Source organism: Netta rufina (assembly GCF_964035555.1).
Source record: "Netta rufina genome assembly, chromosome: 1".
In the NCBI taxonomy this organism is placed as follows: domain Eukaryota; kingdom Metazoa; phylum Chordata; class Aves; order Anseriformes; family Anatidae; genus Netta; species Netta rufina.
Window position 1 is genome coordinate 36,052,295 of NC_140123.1, and position 23,036 is coordinate 36,075,330.

The window sequence follows — 23,036 nt, forward strand, 5'->3', positions numbered from 1 at the left end:
GTTATAGCAACTACAGCAAATTCTTAGATTTTGGGGCATGGAACTCCCTGCTGCTCTTTAGCAACCATTAACTTCCACAAGTCAGATTGGCAAAATACACTCCTCCCAGCACTTTATATGAAGGCAGAGACAAAATCCCCATACTCTGCTCAAGGAATATCAACTCTGACTTTTTAAGGGTTTCTGCATGCTAATAGCGTATCTAGAACACAGCCCAGGTTAGAAAGAGAAATGTCATTCTTCAGTCCCATATTAACATCCCAGGGCAACACGTTTGCTTTGAGAGTACTTATCAAGATGTAGCATGGGACTTTCAAACACTTTTGAAAGCTGCAAACACAAGGCATTCTCGTGAATTCAGGACATTCTCAGTCATCTCTATTTACAGAGTTTTGGAAACCGGGGGAAAAACAAGTAAAGCCACACCCTCAAGATGACTGCATAAAAAAGTGAAGTAAAATTCCCAAATTCAACTTCATTTGCTTTCTGTGGCTTGGTGTATATATATATCTATTAATACTGTAGCCTCAAAAAGTCAGTCAGCTGATGCCCACATCTGCACATGCTCTAAGCCCTTCTTGATACGTGCCTAGACTTTCCAGGCCAGACAAAACAAGCTCATCTGCGCTAAAAGAGAAGCATCCTTTCACTAAAGAGCCAATCTGACTTCATTTCCAAAAATAAATCTCAGTGGCTTGCATCACATATCTGGCAGTGTTATAATTCCTACAAGTTTTTGTATTTCTATTTTAACACATGGTCAGAGGGAGGACAGGGGATTGTTGGCAACACCTTAATTCCTTCTCTTCCCCCCAACCATGTGTTAAAACAGTGGAAAGGATGGCAATATCCTATTTGAATAAGAACTTAATAGCTGTTTTATCACTAGTAAATAAAAGATCTTGACCTCAGTACTGTTGTCAGTCTCCATTACAAACAAATCTGCGTCTCCTGCTTCCCATAGGAATAACCCAGCCCTCAAGTCACAGAGCAGTAACACCCTCCAATCTTTTGGAGTGGGCAGACCACACAGGTCTTCCCGCAGGGCCTCTAGGCTGAAGAATGTTCCCCGACACATCACCTAGCCATGTCAGCTGCATGGTTAAAATGCAAGGACCTGTAGCACACTTAACCAGTTATGGAGATGAGCACACAGCTCTTCGCCACAGTTCAAGACCAGGCTGGATGGGGCCTTGGCCAACCTGATCTAGTGGGTGGCATCCCACTAGATGAGCTTCAAGGTCCCTTCCAACCCGAGCCATTCCGTGATTCTGATTCACACATTCAATTTTAACATGCAAAAATAGGCATGAGGCCTTTGCTTGAACAGCAATAAGAAAGCAACCGCAACACACAAAGGATTCCAGGAACCAGGAATGCCATGAGCAACTTGTGACCTTCCCAAACTGGTTTGTCCAGCCAGCAGTTTAATATCGCCTGTTGGCTAGCTGTAACTAGCTGCATGTGAAGTACGGCACACCTTCCCAAAAGCTCCAGTGACAGCTATTCAGGTACTGTACATTGCGCAAAGAGGCCTTAGAGTCAGGAATGCAATACACAAATATTAGGGTAATTCTCCTGTAAGTGCATAGCACAGCCCAGAGCACAGGAGCTGAGCATAAAAACTAATGTGTATCACGTCAATATGAGCATGGCATGCAACTGGTCTGTGTGTGGTGGATGCAAGACTTGTAGAAAGCGTATTTGTCCCAGCTTTAACATTTGGAAACCTCAGGTAGATTTTAGCCAGCACATCTTACATAGACATTATTTCATAGGCAATTGTTTGCTCTTTTGAGCTGCCCAATTTCTTGGTGCGCTAACCAAACCTTGTAAAGTCATGGTTAGGAAGAGCTAAGTACTTTAAACTTAAGGGTCAGTTTTTCACTAGAGAGGTCACATCACCGTGACAAAACCAAAGGTGACAGTGCCAGTAGGAGTACCATCGCTTCAGGGCTGGAGACCTCCTGAACACTCCGCAGCCACTAAGAAAATAAAGCTTCGCCAAAAAGAGACCTGAAAGCGTGTGCTGCAAGAGAAAGCCGTGCCCTTTGAGGAAGGCCAAGCAGAGGGGACGGGGAGCAGGAGGGCAGGCAGGGGACAGGCACCTCGGGCGGGGGGGGGGGGGGAGGGTTGTACTCACGAATTTGGGCTTCCTGCCCTCCGCGGCCTCCGGGGCGCTGCCGGCCCCGGGCGGGCCCTTCCGACGGAGCCCCCCGGGCTCCCTCCCGCCGCGGGATGGCGGCGAGGAAGGGGCGCGGTAACGGGGCCGCTGCGACTCCATGGCCGTGCCCGGGGGAGGAGGAAGAGGAGGATTAGAGCGGCTTAAGCCGGGCAGGGCGGCAGGGAGGGGGCTGGGGGTAAAGCCGCCGCCTCCAGCCGGCGGATTTCCAGGCGGCAGCCCCTAATCCCGGAGGGGGTGACGAAGTGGGACAGGGATGGGGGTGAGGAGGGGAGAAGGTAGAGGGGGGTGTTAGCGGCCAACGGCCGCTCCCTAACGGCCGCCAACGGCTGTCAGCGCCCGGGAATGCGTGGCCGCTGCCGCCGCCGTCCGAATCGCCCCGCCACTGCCTCGGTCCCGCCCCCCGGCCTCCCCGCGCCAGCCAATCGGCGGCGGCGGAGCGGCGGGGACTCGTTGCGGTTGGCTGGCCTCCTGCCAATCTCCTGTGAACGGGCTGGCGCGGGGTGATAGTGACCGCACCTGGTTATGTGCACCCCTCACGTCCCGCCCCCCCTCCACGCGGACTACGTATCCCAGAGAGCACTGCGGCACGTTCCCGCGCAGGGAGGCGGTGGCCGCGCGGCGAGAGGCATGACGGGAGTTGTAGTCCCGAGCAGCCGAGCGGGGTGGGGCGGGAAGGGCACGGTCTGTGGGGTGTCGAAGAACATTTTGTGTTATTATTTTGGTGTGGTTTAATTTTGGCCCTAATAAGTTTTACCCCGCCACTTAAAGCGAAGGAAGAGGCAGCTTGTGGCGCTTTGCCCTGAGAGGGTGGTTCCCTCAGTGGTGGAAGGGTGTGGGCATTTAGAGATAAACACAAATAAACAATAAATTTGTGCGCTCACAGAATGGTGTATGGCTGTCTGACACACGTGTGTTGGTACGGCCTCTTCAAAAGCCGAGTAACCCAAGGGAGAGGTTGGCCCTACAGTAAAGAGCAGCAGTATTTGCACTGACCAGGATTTGGGGTTCCCCTGACTGATTCAGGAGGGGATTTGGGGTTCCCCTGAGTACTTCAGGAGGAGATTTGGGGTTCACGATGGGCCCAGGAGCTGTAAACTGCCAGCAAGACCAACACAAAGTAGGGAGGGAGCTGTGCCTGCATTCCTTGTTTGTTGGAGGTTTTTGTTTTGTTTTGTTTTGTTTTTCCATAACTGATGGACCTCCAAGATTCTGCATTTTATAAGGAAAAACACAAGTAAATAGAGATGTCATTGCCCCGTAGATTACTGCATTTTATATGCTTGAGAAGGGAACTGAATTCTTGTTAATGTGATCAATACCTTGCATTTATCTTAAATTAAGAGTAGCTGGAATAATAATGAAAACTGGAGGCATACATACTGGAAAATGTGTTTCTAAATCGCAATGTTAGGCATCATTAAGAAAAAAAGATAATGCTCTGGATTCGTACCTACAGCATTTTCTAAAACAGCACAAGTTTCCTTTTTCTTCTGTTGCTCAGTAACAAAGATGCTCAGGTTCCCGTATTGTTTTTTTATCATTTAGCTTTCTGTTGAGTGCAGTGAGAATAAAATGTCTCACCACCACCCCAAAAAATTGCATTACACACAGCTTCCAAATAATTTGAGTGCCTTCCAACACAATGATGTAGAATTAAAGATATCCGTTTCTTAGCATGACTCACACAAGTGGTGACCTACGAAATGTAATGCCTGCAATTGTGTGGAGCTCTGATAAAATGCAGTAAGCAGCAATCAGCCCCAGACTAGACCTTTGCAGGACTGGGATCCAAGGCTGGGAGCTGTGGGGCTACTTAGAGTAGATGCTGGAATTATTTGAATACATTAAACTGTTTGTTCTTTGGCACATTTCTATAGATCTTTTGTAAATTTATATTGGAATTCTTTGTGGAGAGTATAATTAGCACGACACTGTTTAATGTCATGGTTAATGATTTCCTGGAACATTTGATTAGAAAATTAATCAGCCTATGTATGCGTATGATAAAGCTGTTTAAATGGACCTCCTAATTGCACTGTGGTAGAACACAATGGCTTGTGCCAATATATCACTTTCAAAGTACTGTATTGCGATAATAGAGAAACACTACAGAGAATAATTTATTAGACAATTTTACTAAGCCAAAAATAAACGTTGTACTTTTGATCAATTATTATTATCTTTCACACTGCCCCTCTTGTGCTTCTTAGGTGCTTGACAGAACAAATACACTCTTCCAATAGCTTCGTTGGTCAAGATTAATCATAACTGAGGAGAACGTGTGAGAATGAATCAGTAATACCGTAACTGTGCGGAGATTATACACGGAGCATGCATATTGGCTGGAGCACGCGTATAGCTTGGTAATTTTGCATTATCTTTGTTCTGGAATGAGAGTTTTTCAGTTATAAAAATGTGTGAGACAAAGCAAGTGCGTAAAGTTAAATGTAGGGATATTTCCGAAATCTGTCCTTTGAACTGGTGGATTTAACTAGACTCTCCCAATTCTGTTCCATCTCTTTTTTTATAATGTGACTCAAGTCTTAAACCCACAAAAATGAATACCTTCTTGATATTCATTGTTCCAGGGAGGCAGTTTTTCAAATAAATCTCTGTGTACTGCATTTGTAAGCTGGCTTTTGACCGAGTTTAGGCAGTTCTCCATATTTCATTTAGAGATGCCGAGTTCTTGCCTACATGAAGAATATAAAACAGTTAATTAAATGTTCTTTACTTATGTACGTCCTCTTAAACTGTCACATAAAAGTTATGAAGGATTTTGTGAGCAATGTTGTTGTTTTTATACAGCAATCATACAATTTTAGCAGTCCTTATTGCTAACACTATGTAAGAACTCCAGCAAGCAAAACCTTACAGAGCCCCAGTTCCCATGGCTTGGCAGGAGCAAAACAAATGACTGTTGGAATTGACCTTTCAGGAAAATCATTTCTTCTTTTTCTCATGAAAAGCACCAAATGGGCTCTTCTGTTCCAAATCCCTCAAACTTTCACAGCTATTGTAAATAATATCAATTGACTATGTATCTTAGACCTTCCCTAACAGTTAATAAAGTACTTACACTGATATTGTTATAGGATTGCCAAATTAATGCTCATAGAAATTGAGTTAGAAAAGCACAGCCTGTCTTCATCTTAACACATTGATGCTGTTTCTTAGAACCCATTGATGCTGTTTGTTGTCTAAGGAACTCCGTGACAGTTGCATTTTCATGTTTTAATAGCAGTCACTAATAATTTAAATGTAATACAATGTAATATCTTTAAATGCAACCTAGGTTGCATTTAGGTGTTACTTGATTTTCACAGCATGGGTATTTTGAGAAGCCTATTATTCCGTTATTAAAATAAATGGAGATAAAAACTCAAATTGTTCGTACATTAAATTTACTAAAGAACCTGGCTTATCATACTAATAAGCGAACAAATTTATGTTAAATTTATGAGAAAATGCATGTTGTGCATGTATTAAATAGAATGAAATGAAATTTAAATTAATTAAAGTTTTGTTGAGGAAAATTTACTATGCTTTTTCCTCTGGAAAGAGCTGGAATTCTTGTACTTTCTTGGACATCATTTGACTGTCATTTAGTCATATTTCTATTTCTAGGTTGGAAGAGACCTCAAGATCATCGAGGCCTACCTGTGACCTAACGCTAACAGTCCCCACTAAACCATATCCCTAAGCTCTACATCTAAACGTCTTTTGAAGACTTCCAGGGATGGTGACTCCACCACTTCCCTGGGCAGCCTGTTCCAATGTCTAACAACCCTTTCGGTAAAGAAGTTCTTCCTAACATCTAACCTAAAACTCCCCTGGTGCAACTTTAGCCCATTCCCCCCATCCTGTCACCAGGCACGTGGGAGAACAGACCAACCCCCACCTCACTACAGCCTCCCTTGAGGTACCTATAGAGAGCGATAAGGTCACCCCTGAGCCTCCTCTTCTCCAGGCTGAACAAGCCCAGCTCCCTCAGCCGCTCCTCGTAGGACTTGTTCTCCAGGCCCCTCACCAGCTTCGTCGCCCTTCTCTGCACCCGCTCAAGCACCTCGATGTCCTTCTTGTAGCGAGGGGCCCAAAACTGAACACAGTACTCGAGGTGCGGCCTCACCAGAGCCGAGTACAGGGGGACGATCACCTCCCTAGCCCTGCTGGCCACACTGTTCCTGATACAAGCCAGGATGCCGTTGGCCTTCTTGGCCACCTGAGCACACTGCTGGCTCATATTCAGCCGACTATCAACCATCACTCCCAGGTCCTTCTCTGCCAGGCAGCTTTCCAACCATTCATCTCCCAGCCTGTAGCTCTGCTTGGGGCTGTTGCGCCCCAGGTGCAGGATATGTTATTTTAAAATATGTTATTTTATATTATGTTATGTTATAATACAACACATACAATACATCTAGCATGTATTTATTTGGAAAGTTGAAAATTTCTGGCTAGAACTCTATGCTGTAAGATCGCAATTAACAATCAGAAGAAGAAAGCAACTAGAATTTTTCAGCCTAATAAAACAATCACCTGACGTCCTTACATGGGAAAAAGCTATTAGAAAATTTCTGATACACAGTTACATATTTATGAATAGTTACAGAGTCATGAGTCTACTAAACTGGGAAGAAAAGGAGTTTGGGTTTTAATAGTCTTTACATACAGGACTGAATTTTTCTTTTGCTTAAGCTCTTCAGCAAGAAAACTTCCATTTGCTATGAATCTCTACTTAAAGGGAATCAGAAAGCTGAGTTTCAGCTAAACTGTTAAAAAATAATAATTTTCCTTGAGATTCCTTGGTTTCTTTTTTGGTAACAAGATCATTTTACTTATGTGGTGGTTTAAGAATGAGTGATGCTATTTGTCTTATGAGAGTGCTTTATTAAAAGAATTAAATTATTTGGGATATTTTAGGTTGAAGTAGGGCCTTCTGACAGGACGTATAATTAAAGAAAGTTGTATTTTATCCAGGAAGTTGAATTATTTGTAGAGATAAGCAGCTCCGAGCCATTTGGATCACAGATTTGGTAAAGTTGAACTCAACAGGCCTCTTGGCACATATATTTCTAGTTCCTTAAAAATCTCTGAACTAGTATCTTCTGAAAACAGTGGTTTTCATCCTTATCTCTTAGAAAAAAAAAAAAAATAATATGATGGTTATCATATTTATTGCAACTCATTTCTGCTACTAACAAAAATACTTTTGGAAACTTGTTGACTTTGATTCTGATTCTTTATTGCTTCTTTTGGACAGTCACACCTGTACAATGGTAAGTACCAGTCTTAAGTATCAATGCAATATGTATCTTGTACCACTTATAAAAAATACTCAGGTTGTGAAGAGATACTGTAAGAGGAGGGCTTCTTTTCTGTTATGTGCAGCACTGAATTTCAGACATTTAACAAAGATATAATTATAATCCTCAGTCTGAAATGAAATTTCCACTGAGATTTGTCTTTAAAGTACTTTTATACAATTTTAATTATTACATGGGAGTTGTTACTGAAGAAAGCAACAAAACAAGTGGTTTCAGCAGACTCTGCTGGTACTGAATCACAGAATCATTTAGGTTGGAAAAGACCTTTATGGTCATCAAGTCCAGCCATCACCTAACACCACCACCTCTACCATGTCCCGAAGTGCCACGTCTCTTAAATGCCTCCAGGGGTGGTGACTCCACCACCTTCCTGGGCAGCCTGTTCTAACGCCTAAGCACCCTCTCCATCAAGAAATTATTCCTGACACCTAATCTAAACCTCCCCTGGTGCAACCTGAGGCTGTTTCCTTGTGTCCGTGTAGCTGTGTAGCAGAATGTAAAGATGAGAAAGGTATCCCTGAAGACAGCATATGTCACAGTCCTGTTATTGATTTTATATCAGTCATAACTTTTTGAAATGTCAAACAAAATTTTACATCCAATGTATTTATTCACACTTTTTTTTTTCTAGCTAGAATTTAAATTAAGGACTTTCAGAAGTAGTTGTAGTCTGAATGTCACTGTTCTCCTTTTCGAAGCTTTCAAAGTCACCCTGTTAAAGATGAGGATATAAGAAGTAGGAAAGTAGTTTGCTCCATTAATTTATTGTAGATTACATGTTACTAATAATTTCTCACAAAATATTTTAGGCTATCCTCTCAGTCAATTGAGGAAATTTAATATACCTCCTCTAAGATACTGCCTAGATAGGAAAAAAATCAGTGAAGTCCATTATACAGTTCATCAAATGGATCTTTATGAGGATATTGGAGATGTGATTTGTGGTACTATTTAGGATACTTTGCATACTACATTATTATAAAGTTCAGGTTTGTAATTTAATTATGGGCCAAATTATCTTCAGTTCTAACTCTAGTAGAAGTGACTAGGCCAAGCCTGACAGCTAATATAAATTAAAAATTGTAAGTGGCCTGAGTATCATGGGCTGCAGTAAAGGCTATGTTACATAATTTTAAACGAAGTGTGGGATTTTCAGAGCCACCTACAGAATTAAATGAGTTGCTCAGACCTTGTCTATTCTACCATTATACTATTAAATGTCCCTAGCAAAATTAATACAAAGTGTTTTTGTTGTGTGTTTTTTGTTTGTTTTGTTTTTCCCAAAAGAAGAAAATACATTTCCAAAGAATAAAACTCTGATGACGTTCTTTTTGGATACAAGGGTCCATAGCAGTGTGATCAAGCACAGAAATTTTTCAGAGCATTTACCATAAAGTTTTCAATGCTTATGTCAGAATGCTGGGACATAATTATCTTCCACTACTTGATAACTCACTGAATTCCTCATAGCTTTCCTTTTTAATATACTTCCATCATTTTTTATGCTTCACTCTTCAAATTTCCTTCTAAGATTCTGTCTTCTATTTTTACGCACAATAATTTATATTACTTCCTATTAGGACGTGATACTCTCTGCTTTCAAAAAAACCCTGATTATCTTTTGACAGATATCTCATTTTGAGATATATATATATAAATATATACATGTACGTGCATATATAATGCTTTTGGTGAGTTAGTTATGTATTGTGGAAGTCTCAGAATTGACTGTAATTTGTTTATAGAGCTTTTATTTCTCTTTGACCAATTTCCTCACTCTAATCCATCTTTTTATGTTTATCATTCCAGTTTTTCCTCTCACAGGAATAATGGATGTAATCACATCACAGTTATTGCAACCTAATGTTCAGCTACAGTTAGAACTGTAGATGTACATTAAGAAAAATCCTTCCTCTCATTTTAAAAGAAAAAGTCTCATTTGGGAGAATTCCTGAAATATATTCTATATGAAACCAGAGATTTTCTGGGTAACTGAATTCACCCTGTTGCTTTCCAATCTGCGTATTACTTTTTGATCCTCTTTTCCCTGGCATGTTTCAGTGACCTTGCCTGATTTTTAATGGCTCTGTAGGGCACATAACTTTACACTTCTACAAACTGAGTACAATGTGCTGCTATTCTTATGTTGTACAGAAGTGTCATCTCTTGTCGTAGGAAGATGAAGAATGCATCTGGAAGGTGTGCTTTGTATCACAAGAACTACTAAGCTAGTTTCTTAAGTGACAGTTTTCTGACAAGTATGAATCAGAATAAACTTCATAAGTTTCCATTTTCCTTCACCTCTGCTATAATAAGTTAAAGCTGGTGGTTAAAAAAAGTGAATACTTTCACTTATTTTTACAAAATATTCCTACGGAAATGAGGGAGATTATGTTGAATTGTGATACAGAGGTCATCCTCCAGGACTTGGAGAAGTAACTAAATGTCAAGTGCTTGTTTGAAGGGGTAGGGGTGGCAAAAGAGAGAAAACTTATTGTAATCATTACAGGGGTGCCTTTCGGCTGGCAGTAGTTAACAATATCCTCGCACAAGGTTTTCAGTTTATTGTGGCACAACCTCGCAGAAGGAAAAACTTCTGAAACCAAAAGGTACTTGTTGAGTCAACTGTGGGGTAGTCAATGTGGTTTCCATTACTCCATAAGCAGAAAGTTCAGAGAACAAAATCTCAACCTCTGTGTAAGTGTCTGAGCATGCTGAGAGCCAGCTCTCCCTAAGGGATGTGGAGCTGAGGGCTACACCACAGCCAGCAGGGCAGGGGACCTTGCTAGCCAGGGCCCATTTCACCACCTTTAAGCAAGGCCAGCCTGGGGATGGGAGCCAGGTGCTTCCAGGAGTCCAGAAAGATGAACTAAGATGATGAAGCAGGTATGAGGTCGAGTCAGGAAGTTAATCCAAAGGTCAGTGTCAGGTCCTGTGAAGGTAACGAGGGTCAGACACAGTCCGCTCATGTGTGGGCATGTCCACAGTGGTGAAACAGGTCGAGTGTGGAAGTCACACCACAGCTCAGGATCAACAGGCTTCCTGGCTGGGGCCAGAGACCAGCGCTCCCAGAGTAGAGATGAAGCAGGGGCAGAAGGCCCTGGCATGGAGCTAAAATGGAGCCCAGGAGTGGATGGTGTGAATGCAGGCCTCAGGTGAAGCTGCTGAGGATAATTAAGGCCTATTTGTGCGCTCAGGGCTATGACAGTAAGATTCATTGATCTGGAAAAAGTCTTGACATGAACAATCTGGGCTGTACAGCATAGGGGAAGATAGGCTGCCCAATGAAGGTCTCATTGGTTTTTACACTTGTCTGCAATAGCTTGTCTGGCAAAGTGAAGGTCTCTCCTCTCTCCCATAATGTGGTATGAGATACGCTAGGATCTACCCTGTTTGTGAATCCCTTGAGTGGCCTCATTAGGCTCAAGACCTTTTGTTTGTTACTTCTACAGCCAGCATTAATCTGAAAAAAAATAAAAGTTAATAAAAGTTAATAAAATAAATCCATGATTATGTGTCCATCAGTCCCTGGAAAATAATGTAATTTCTTTTCCCCATCTTTCTACAAAACTGCATTCCTTTTTATTCATGAGTTCATTTTCCCCTTGTTTTGAACAATTATGCTGGTACCAATGAAAAGGAAATCTCCTCAAAGAAGTTGGAATAAACTGTGCCAAGATTTAAAAATCAAGTGGGGAGTCACCAAGGAATCAATCACTATGCCCTAATAAGTGCTCATAAAGCTGTTATTTACCCTTACGTTTTTTGAGTTTCAAATTTGGACATCAGATAGGTGCATGTTTGCCAGCTAGAAAAGTGTCAACAAAGACCTTTTTTCAGTCCTATTAAAAGAGAGTGAATATTATGAGCTGTAAAGTGATACAGGCTTGCAGATGCTGACTGTACTAAGATATTAATAAAGGTGGCCAAGCTGTGATTGTTCAGATACGTGATTTGGGTGGATGATATGTACGTTCAAAACAGCTTTCTTTGTGTGAACTACAGTGTAGAAAAAGGAACAATGTTGTCCCAAAAGCAGTTTGAAACACGCACAATTCAGAGCAGTACATGGATCAACTCTTTTTCCATCTTCTCTAGAAACAGGAATAGAGTAACAAGATACAGGATCCTCTGAGAAAGAACAGCATGCACCAAAGCAAGAGCAGCGTGCAGCTCAGCATCAGGAGCAGCAGGCAGGTTTGTGTATTGGGTGGTGCTGAGAACTGAGCAATGGAAGGTGCTCATCCCAAATAAAACTGCATTGTTTATGTGTATGGTGAGCTTAACTCACCTACCCTCCCTAAGAGCAATGTCACCTCCCCCTCTGTAAGACTCTCATCCCTGTGATGATTATGCTTAACTGTACTCACATTGTGTGATTTACCTACGGCTGTGCATGGCACAAATCAGTGATCGTATTGGGAATAAGTGTCAGTATATAGCTCAAATGAGAAAATATTTCCAAGTACTACCATTTCTTAAAACAACACAAATATATGGGGGCTATTATACATTTATACATAGGGGAGTTTCATATTCTCCAGCTTAGGGCAATCTGGAAGATACAGAACTAAACTAAGCTCTTCCTATGGTTAATGAAGTTATACTTGACTGAAGCTTTCTAGCTAGTGAAGATGATGTAGTACCTGTAGCTGCCTCCTGGCAGCTCATCTAGTCCTAAAATACATATTTGAAACAAGGGAAAAGAAAAACCTCTGGAGATCCTTCTCTGTCTCTGTCTTCACTGACAATAGAAGGTGCTTCCATAACTGGCTTAGACTAGGTGACTAACTTTTATAAGCTGAAAATAAATTAGATAAATCTCATTTTCTTAAACTATTCTGAGGACATCAGCAATTTCCAGTCAATAAATTCACTCCCTTTCACTAGATTTTATTAAGCCTATTCATATTAGTTCAGGAAAGGTAGAAATACTTAACTAGCAATATTAATAACTCATTGGAATTAACAAGAAAATTCTCTTGCAATCCTCAGAGAATAAAACTTTGAATAATCATACTGTTAAGATAATCTGCACATCTTTGACAATAGTTTTTGATAGTCTGAAAATTGAAGACAGATTTTTTTTTTTTTTTCTCCAGAAGGTAATTAATGTTCCCCTTACTTCTTTTGCTGAAATCTGTCATCATTACGGACATGAAGCTGCTTTAAAAACTTCAGGAAATGATAAGTTACAAATATACTGTCCCATTGGATGGACTTAACTTGCATGGTGATTAAGGATGAATGCTGCTACTAACCCAAGTTTTCTAGCACATTTGCTTGGCAAAATGTACTCCATCTTTCTCTTTCATCTTTCTCTCACCACCCCCTTCTTTCTGTTAAAATATACTGATTTAATCACTATTAAAACTTCACTTCAACCTTGGGTCCTTTTGAAATATGAAAAAAAATGAACTCTCTCTCTACTCAGTGCATGACATCAGTCCCATCGTGGATTTGTTAGGTTTCTAAATACGTACCTTTGTGCATTCTCCCCAGATACCATTAACTATATGAGGAAGTCATCTGTAGGCACCAGCAAGAAATTTCATTATTCCTTTTAAAATCTTTCTTTAAAATTCTCCTTTACCAGTATGCCAACAAAAATGTAGATTTTAATTGCAAGCCTCTCTCACTGATAGATCTTGCTTCTGATCTGTTCACTATCTCCTTCTACAAAGAGACATCAAGGTTTCAGGGGAAATTGCCTTGTTTTTGTTCAAAATGCTTTCAGCTCAAGGACCCTGGCATTTTACAATAATAAACACCATGATTAATGCAAAGATTGATATTTGCATTATATGCAAAAGCTAGAAAACCTAAACTCTATTTGATTTCTAGATGTTCCCTTTGAGTTTCTGCTGCATTGACTTGGGAAAATTCACCAGAACAGATACATCAGAATAAAACATACTTGCTTTCTAAACTTAATGTTCCAATCACTAAGTGCATGTTGTAATTTGCCAGTGTTCACCATATGTACTAAATAATCCATATTTTATAGTTGACATTGTTCAATAAAGCTTTCAGACTTTTGTGTTATTTTTAACTTCAAACTATACATGTGCCTGGCTTGTGAGAGGAGTTGGGGAAGGGTATAATTATCCATTTATGTTTTAGCTGGAAACAGGAAAACTTGGCCTGCAAATCTGGAACTGAAATTTGTCTTTGTACAACTGTTTCTTTTACATTGGGAGGTTATGCAAGCTATATTCATTCAGATCAGTCTTTTTTATGTAAATCACAATTTGGCAATCACTTAGGAATTGTATCACATTAATCTATGGTGACAGTGTTCAACAGAGTCTAGAAAGTTGTTTGATTTTACCCTTTGTAAATGACAGCCCCTGATTTCTTGTAATATTTCGGTTCTGGGGCAAAACCTTGTTTCACTCAGTACATATTAGCTGGACAGATACAGATGAATTGCAGAATTGTTGTGGTTGGATAATACAATCAGCATTCATCACAAGCTAATAACGATGATTTTGAACATCTTAATTGGAGATCACACCACTCTGTGCAGTATGAAATAAGATGTCTGGATCACTACAAAGGATTTGACTGGTCCTTGTGCTGATAGCCTGCAGGAGATTTTAATATTCTGAAGTCACACCAGATGGGCAATCTGCTGCAGTATACCTTGGCTCAGCTTTAACCTGCAAGGGTTTGATGTCTGATGTCACCTCAAGGGAAAAACAATAAACAGCTGCGCTAATGACATTTTTTAATCTCTCTATTCTTGATTTACCTGATGCAATAGTCATCTTAGGATAACAGTAGAAAGGTACAGACCCTCTACAACACCTTGGCATAAAAATGCACTCAGAGATCAGAAATGGAACTGGGAAAAAAACTGTAACTATTATTTAACTGCTCTATGCATGGCTTCTAATCCTATATGGAAAGAAAAAAAAAAAAAAAAACTTCTTGTTGCAAAATAGATTTGGAAGACCATACAGATATAGGAAAAATAGCAGAGGAATGACAATTTTAAAATGAGTATTGTAAAACCATACAGATAAGATTTTGATTAATTTTTATAGCTGAGAGAAATGTAGTCGGTTTTCTGAATCAATGGAGTTATTTATTCTGGGAATGAGTAGATAGCAGTACCAGCCCTCCCCTACTCCAATGTTTTGCTGGATAAATTATTTCATAGAATATTCCATGGAAACGACCTGAGTCAATATGACTTTTGTAGCCCTTGATTACAGACCCCAGAATTGGTCTTTTGTGCTTTTTGATAGCGGACAACTCCTAGCTTCAGGTATTTTATGCTGTTGTGTATCTCTTTCAGTATGCATTAACATAGAAAAAAAAAATAAATAAAGACATGTAGTTTGCACTTCATCAGTTGGGTGAGTCTGACCAGCAGGTTATATGCTGAATATGAAATAGAGAATGTATTCAGCTATTCAGCTTTTTTAACTGACCTGTAAATTCAGGGGGTTTGTTTGTTTGCTTCAAAAAATTTAATAGCTGCAAACTGTAGCAAATATGTCATGTTAAAAGCAAATAAAAAAGTGAGGAATTAGGTACTATCATTATAAATGACTGGTTTTAAACTAGGAAGCCAAAAAAAAAAAAAAAAAAAAAGGAACTACAATAACTCATATTTTATTACGCAGAAGCATGTGTTTCTGAATAAAGACCTGTGCTTTGGCCTGCTGGGGTTGCTGAACACAAGCACAATGAGTAAATGGTGGAGGAAAAAATCTGAGTGGGAAAATAGGACAGCTAAAAGATCAGTAGCACTTCTACCTGGAATATGAAAAGAAAACAAAAACATTTAAGGAACACTTACGTTTGCCATGTAAACACTGAATGGGGAAGAAGACAATCAAAAGGTCCCTTATTTCTGACTGCAGCTGGTTCTGTGTCACTTGTTATGTTTCATAGCTTTTAATTAAGTAACCTTGTCATGATAATACACTATGAAGACAGACAGAATGGGGCACTACACATAAATGTGAAATGCCTGAAAGATGCATTTAAAAAATCTAAAAATAGATGAGTATGTGAGAGATGGAGGAGCCAAATGTGTAATGCCAGGAAAGAAATCTGATAAAAGTCCAAATTTAAAATGGAATACACAACCGAGTTTACAGGAAGAGACAAAATTAACATATAAAAGCATAACTTAGCTAGCATTTGCCTGGAAACTGAATTCAGGAGTGCCAAAATGTGCTTAAGTAGAGTCAACAGTGCTCTGACATTACAGACTATAAGGATAAAGAAGAACATAGGCCTATGACAGAAAGATACATGAGTTCAAATTCAGATACAGATCTCTTCATGCTATGATAACTAGAGCCATTACCAGCATATTAAGTTTAATAATAATAATAATTAATAATAATAACAGAAAATGGACTTTACTACTCTGCAGGAATTGCAAGTGTTGACGATGTGCATACAGCACAGAAAAAGATGTTGCCATTGCTATCAGCACTTCTGGTTAGTCCTGCCATAGAGCAGTATATAGAATTCTCTAGAGTAAAGAGGGCATTCAAGTTGGTCGTTTGGCTTTTCCAGAGAGTTGTACTACACGTATATCAAAACCTGATACAGGAGCAGTCTGGGAACTGCATTGGGCAGACACTGTGTAGTGTCAAACTACTTAGCGTACTCCAGGTTAGAAGACTAAATACCCAACATTCTCCAGATAGACAAGATGTTTCCAATGTTTCTTGTCAAATCAAGATGCTGACAAAGCAATTTCCAGAAAAAAAAGTTATTTGTTCTATTTGTGACTTTAAAAAAGGTTTTGGTTGGTTTTATTTTTCTTATTTGAGAATCCTAGAGGAAAGAAAAAAAAAAAAAGGCAAAATTACATGGGAATCTCTATTGCAGCACATTATGGGATAACTTACTTTTAACTTGCCACGTGCAGATTGAAAAGCTGGATAGGCAGAGTGATTTGATTTTAAAGTGTGGTTTCCTGAGATATGCTTGTTCTATTTGAAAGGTCACAGATAAAACAATTACACTATTTCTAAAGAAGCCAGCTTCATATTATTTAACTCAAAGACAACATACTCAGAATGGATTATGATAGACAAGTCTACCTTGTGGCTGAAGTTAGAACATTGTCTGGTCAAGAGTGAACTTGTCATGGGCTGTGTACCTCTGAAGTACTGGCTAATGAACAAAAACCTTCCCAGGAAATGAAAGTCTAAATATCTCTTTTTCTAAGTGAGAACATATTTTTCATTGAGATGCATAGTACAGTACAGTGAGTTAAAGGCATTTTGGAGTTTTGTAGCTGAATGTCATTCTCTTTAAATGAGATACTGGCAGTTAGATGGTTTTGATTGCTGCCAGCTGTCAATACCCCTGAGGAAAGCAGAGCTACTTCTATGATGGAAGATGAACAAGAAACCTGCTCATCAAACACATCACAAGTTGTGTCAGAAGATTACTGAGTTAAATAAAATAGATGCGTGTTTACACTCTTCGAGTCATAAACAAGCTGTCTGTGAGCTTTTTTTTTTTATTTTTCCTGCAGAGAACATCTCATACTCCAGTATGATAACTGCTTTTTGTAACTCCTTGCTCTTAAATTTGCAGAATACATAGATTTATTGTAGTAAATGGATATATGGACTAGAATTTCAAAGTTAGATACTCACAACTTGAAACAACCAGTGGAATGAGTTAACTCACACATCCAATACCTGCCGTGCAGTACAAGTCAGGTATTTGTGTTGAACGTGGTCAGTTATCTACTATTAGTTTCTATATGCATAACTTAGAAATACACACTAGATTATGCCTAATTTTGAAAAGCCTAGTCCATACGTTTTATGAGTCTTCTTGTGTTTCTTTTCATTATACATGCTTGCTTTCAGTGTTCAACAGAAAATTAGCTGAAAGCAATAAAAGAGGAATCAAAGACTGGCAATGCAGTTTAAAAAGTTGTTATAAATCTGTCTTTACAGTAGTGCATTATCAAGTGGTCGAGAATTTAAAGTGTTTCTCTGAGTTGCTATGTTCTGCTCTAAGGCCGTCAGTTTTAGCTAAGTGACAGATTTTTAAAGTATCTGACACTTACATAAGTGTTGGATGGTATGTAAGAAAGTAATTTTAATAAAGGTGCCTATTGGGAGGACAAGTGCAACCTTAATAGTGTTAACAAAGAAAGAATATTTTATCTTGCATGATAAGGGAATGTGGATTTTCTGTGTATTATATTCCTCAAATAAAAAATGTTTCTATTTTTTTTTCTTAGTAAAGGGCTAAATTTAATTGAAATTACCCTAAAACAATATAAGAGTGTGCCTGAGTGTTTTATGAATGTCAAGGCATCCAAAATCTGAAAAAAAAAAAAAAAAAAAAAAAGTCTTTAAAGAACTGATTGTGATTCCTGGGGTACCAAGCACTGCAGCCAGTTTTCTCAGTTTGTCTATTTGGAGATTCAGACCACCAGTTAGGAGGTTAATCATCTTTTGGACTCCAGAGGCAATCCTTCAATCTCTTAACAGGCAGAGAAATCCTACCCAACTCACAAACTGCAAAACAGAGGCCAGACTGAACAATTAGCTGACAGCAACCATACAAAAAGGGAACTAGAAAAGGGTTAAGAACTGGGTGTGATAGTGTGAGAATCTCATATTCTTCAGAGGATTTTAGCCTGCATGCATTTGTCAGTGTTCCTAGCTTAGGCATAGGTGTATGCACAGACCAAGATAACCTAGACTAAGAAGAGAAGTCCACTGGGCAGGTGAGGGGCTGGTATGTGTGCTTAGCTATGACAGAGTCAGTGTATGTCTGGAACAAGGAAGGCTGCTTGCTGTAGATGAAGCCACAGAATTACATCTACAAAGCAATGCCACATAACTTAGATTGCTTTATGAATATTATGTAAGTCGAGTCTTTTAACTCTGTGACTAGTCAGTTAATGTAGGCACCTGACTGAAATTAGGTAAAAGGAATTCCCTCTTTTGTGCTTTGAACCTCTTAGGTGAAACGCTCTTTCAAATCTTCCCTATTCCCTTTTCCTTTGAAGGGAGCTTTTACTCAGAATCTTCATTGAGGTATGTCATTTTATAGGCCTCAAGCCTTTAATGTCTGACCACCTCAAAACTCAAATGTACTGATCTTCAGAACAGCACTGGGAAGCAGGGAAGCTCACCGCCATCTGAGAGAAAAAGGAACGGAGGACTGAAGTAGCTGAAGTGACTTGTCACCAGCCACACTGTGAATCTGTGACTGAGCAGAAACTGAACTCCAGTCCTAAATGACATTCCAGAAATGTATTTTTATCCTTCACACAATGAAAACCCCCAAATTCTGGCCAGTTATGCTTGGCAAATACAGTTAAAGATCACTGAAAATATAGTCAAGCTGATAAAATTCTTGTGACCTGTCTTTGTGTATTCAACATTTTTGTGTATTTAACATTTTTCTTTGGGTGTTTTATCTATGAACATACACATGAGGCAAAACAAACTTGCTTGACATGAACAGTGACGACCTCTATAATTTTGTGGGTGGCAATTTATATAATATGTTTGGAAATGCAATAATTTTGAATTTCTGTTGAATAAAATAAAAATAGGAACCTAATCTGATTTTTTTTTTTTTTTTTTTGTACCTATGCTGTTTAGCAAAGTAATGATATTGGCTTTGGTTTTATGAATTATGGTTATGTGGAAAGATGCTTAGGCCCAAATGGATTAATTATGTGTAAGGGTATATGCAAGGTGAGAGCATCTTCTTCATTAAAGATCATCTAGTCAAGGTTATCCAATCAAGGATATCCAGTCAATCCCCCTTTTTTCAGTGCAAGAGGGATTGCATGTAAAAGGGGAAATGAGGGAGCTGCTGTCTGTGCCAGCCCAAGTGGAGAAGGGGACTGGGCTGTCTATGGTGTGCGAGCCCTGCATGTTGGGGTTGGAACTGAATGACCTTCAAGGTCGCTTCCAACGCTAACCATTCTATGATTCTATGATGTGTGTGGACAATTAAGAACAGTATTTTCAGTGACAAGTCCTTTTAGTTTCCTCCACTGAAAATAAATAAATGGATAAATAAATAAAATAGAGGTCCAGATCAAATCACTTTCAGTGGACTTTAGTTTTGTCATAATGTTCTAGAGAATAAAGCGAGATACCCTCTCGGGGCAGTTGAAGCCCTTAATTCTTGTAAATAGGGAATTCAAATTAAAATAATAATAATCATTAAAAAAAAAAAAAAAGATGAAAAATCATTTGACATTTTTGATAATTTGGCTTGTGTCACAGTCAGTATCACACAGCAGATGTAACATGCCACAGAGGCCACAGCTCACCAGCTGAGGTTAGCTGTCTTTGAGCAGAAACCACAAGGAGAGATTATAGCCATAGAAACAGTTTATTGCAAGAGAGCTGAAGGGCATTGGCTGTGGATAAGCTAGAGAAATTTATGCTGTGGTTTAACCATCACTTTAAACTCCTGCAGCTGCCAAAAGAGGCAGTTCAGCCTTCCCCAGATTACTTTTCCTGCTGCTGTGGTCACACAAACAATTGTGCTGGACAAAGGGAGCTTATGACAGAGGGGCAGGCAAGATAAATACTCCATTTTTAACTTGGACTGTTTTCTCCATCTAGTTTAGCACCTGGAAGCATGAGCTTTTGTGTTGGCACAAGTGAGGAGTTAATATATGGGAATGAATAGCCGAGCAAGAGAATAGGACTGGATCTCTTTATTCAGCTGTTTTATGCCATATAAAAATGACTGCAGAATTATGGCATTGTAATTGCTCTGTGGATAAGTAGGAAAATGATCTCCTCATAGTTCGTAAAATAATTCAGGCTGGAAGAGACCTATGAAAGTTACCTAGTCCCTCTGCCTCATCAGAGTTGGGTTTGCTTTGAAGGTAGTTGAAGTTGCTCCAGGCCTTGCCTGGTTGGGTTTTGAATATTTCCAAAGTGAAGATACCATAATATCTGCAGCCTGTTCCACTACTTAACATCCTCTTTGGAAAGAATTTTTTCTTTATGTTCAACTGGAACTTATTTGTTGAAACTAGTGACTTGTCTCTTGCCTTTTTTCGGTTGTGCAGTTCTCAAAAACAGGCTCTTCCATCTCTATATTCCTATTTTAAACAAAGAAAGAAAAAGAATAAAGTGAAAAAAATAAAGCAGATCCCCCAGTAGCCTTCTCCAGAATGAACAAGTCCAGCTCCTCTTGGTCTCTATGCATATGGCCAGTGCTCAAGCCCTCTAACCATCTTAGTGACCCTCTGCTGTATTCTCACCAGTTTGACAACATCTCTCTTATATTGGAGAGTGCTGACCTGATCACTGTATTTCAAATGCAACTTCACTAGTGCTGAACAAAGACAAATAATCGACTTCCTTGACCTGCTGGCTAAGCTTTTGCTAATGCAGGCCAGTATGCATTTAACCTTTGTCACAACAGGGTACATTGCTGATGCATATTGAAGTTATGGTCCATCAAGACTGCTTCCTTTCCAGACCCTTTCAGCAAAAATGTTTCATAGCACTGCCTGTACTGTTGCATGGAGTTTTTCCACTTTGCAAATCACTAGCATATGAAGGTTTGAGATGAAATAGCCACATGATTCAGAATACTAGAAAGAACCCTGTGTTGAAACTGTTTTCAAGATGATGTCTCAGTTTTTGTGGCTCCTCAGAAATCTGTAGTTTCTTCTCTAATGCCCTTACACTCTATTAAGGTTTCATCTCTATTAAGGTATCATCTTTCCACTCCTACTTTCTACTTAACCATGATCCTTCTCTTCAGAAGTTAATGTAGTGAGAGCAAAAAGGTTCAAAATTGAGAAAGTAGATAAGAAGGAAAATGGGTAAGAATGCAAAATGGAAAGAAATTATATGCAGAAGTATGTGATACTTAGTTTTGTAATTATTAGGGTTGTGGCACAGATAGTAAGATGTATAAACAGAGACTATGAAATCAGTATATGTTACTAACATTAGAATAGTGTTGTCGTGTCAGATAAAGCTCTTGTAAAAGTACATTTTGTTCCCTTTGTAATGATTTTGCTTTTGAAATTACTCTGCATGAAATGGTGTTTAATCGTTACAAGTGTGACTATCCATATACTGTTCAAATGCATTCTCTTACTTCACTTTATTTCTTATCAGGAACAGCTCTCCAACCAGTTGTCTCAGTATTCATATCAAAGCAGACAAAATTCAGACCTCTAAAGGACTGAATTGCCTTATACATTTTTCTTCATCACAGAGAACAAAAAACATACTTTCAAGTTCACTAGGTGTATTAGTAGTGCCTTGCTCATTGCAAGGAAAATTTTCTACTCTAACATTCTGCTTTACTCATTCTTTCCTCCATTGTTATAAATGAATTCATGAATTCAAACAGTTCTTTATTTTTTTTTTGTCTCTAAAATTGAATGTTCTTCTGTAACAGAGCAAGAATACATGCACAGAAATCACTGAAGAGTCAACTCTATTAAACAAATACAGTAATGAAATAAGTGGATCTAATAAGTAATGACATTATTCTATGAAAAAGATAAATTTATTGTTTTCTCACCTTAAAACCTGCAAGTTTCACCAAGCAAAGTAACTTGGGAATAATTTATTTCATATTCTTTTTCTTCTATACTACTTTAGAGATCCCTTATGAAGGGATGTTAAGGGGGAAGCAAGTGTCATAGTAAGATTCAAGGGTGAAGGTTAGATTCAGCAGATGCTCTATATTCTATGTTATAGTGTCTCTGAGAAAAACATTGCATTTAATTTTTTCAAGATTTTGTAGTATGATAAGAGCTTACTTTGCTATTATATCCATCTCAAACACACTTACAGACTACGTGGTTGTGTCCAGCCTAAACAGACCTGAATATCAGACCTGAATTCGGCAGGGTGAAATTGAACCACAGCTATCTGAGAAACAAGGACTGAAAAGTTTAAGTGATTTTGGTTATTTGTCTATGAAGCTCGTCTACGCAATTTGATCCCAGTTTTTCTTTTCTGTAGAATAATATATGGAAAATAATACATGCAAAATTTTTCAGAATCGGTATGACCAGTTTCATGAATAATTCATTTCTGTCTTGTATGACTTCATTATGTCATGTATAACTAGCACTTTGTACTGTCAGACTGAAAAGCTACAAAAAAAGTGTTTAACCTTGCAGTATAAATTCGTAACTTGTAATTTTTTGAAAAGTTACATGATATTGTACAAGTCCTAGCACTATGAAATGTGCTTTCTCAGATACCTTACTTAAGATTAAATAATACAACACTTAGACCTATTTTTTCCACTCATAGAGTTCTGCTTTTTATAGAAACAAATCATATATTTAATAACCTTCACTGACCTAACAGCTGTCATAAAGGAATTACTTTCAGCTATTGGTCTTAATTGTACAGGGTAGCTACAGCCATAGCTAAATATTTCACCAGTTATGTCCGATAAGAGAACACAATGTTACAGCCATTTTCTAGGAGGGCTATCTATGACACCACTCAGTAACTAATGAGTATCATTCCCTAATTGCCTAAAGAAGCAGATAACAGCAC

The 23,036-nt window shown here is 39.0% G+C and overlaps 1 protein-coding gene across 1 annotated transcript in view; it reads right to left on the reverse strand.

Annotated features, from left to right (window-relative positions):
• DIAPH3 (diaphanous related formin 3) overlaps positions 1-2,284 on the reverse strand; it is a gene marked incomplete at both ends in the record, with an annotated part of 247,956 nt that extends 245,672 nt beyond the window's left edge. Inside the window, one exon of the mRNA XM_084295299.1 lies at positions 2,144-2,284. Coding sequence (XP_084151425.1) covers positions 2,144-2,284 — 141 coding nt within the window. The remainder of the gene's footprint in view (positions 1-2,143) is intronic.
• Between the last annotated feature and the right edge of the window lie 20,752 nt (positions 2,285-23,036).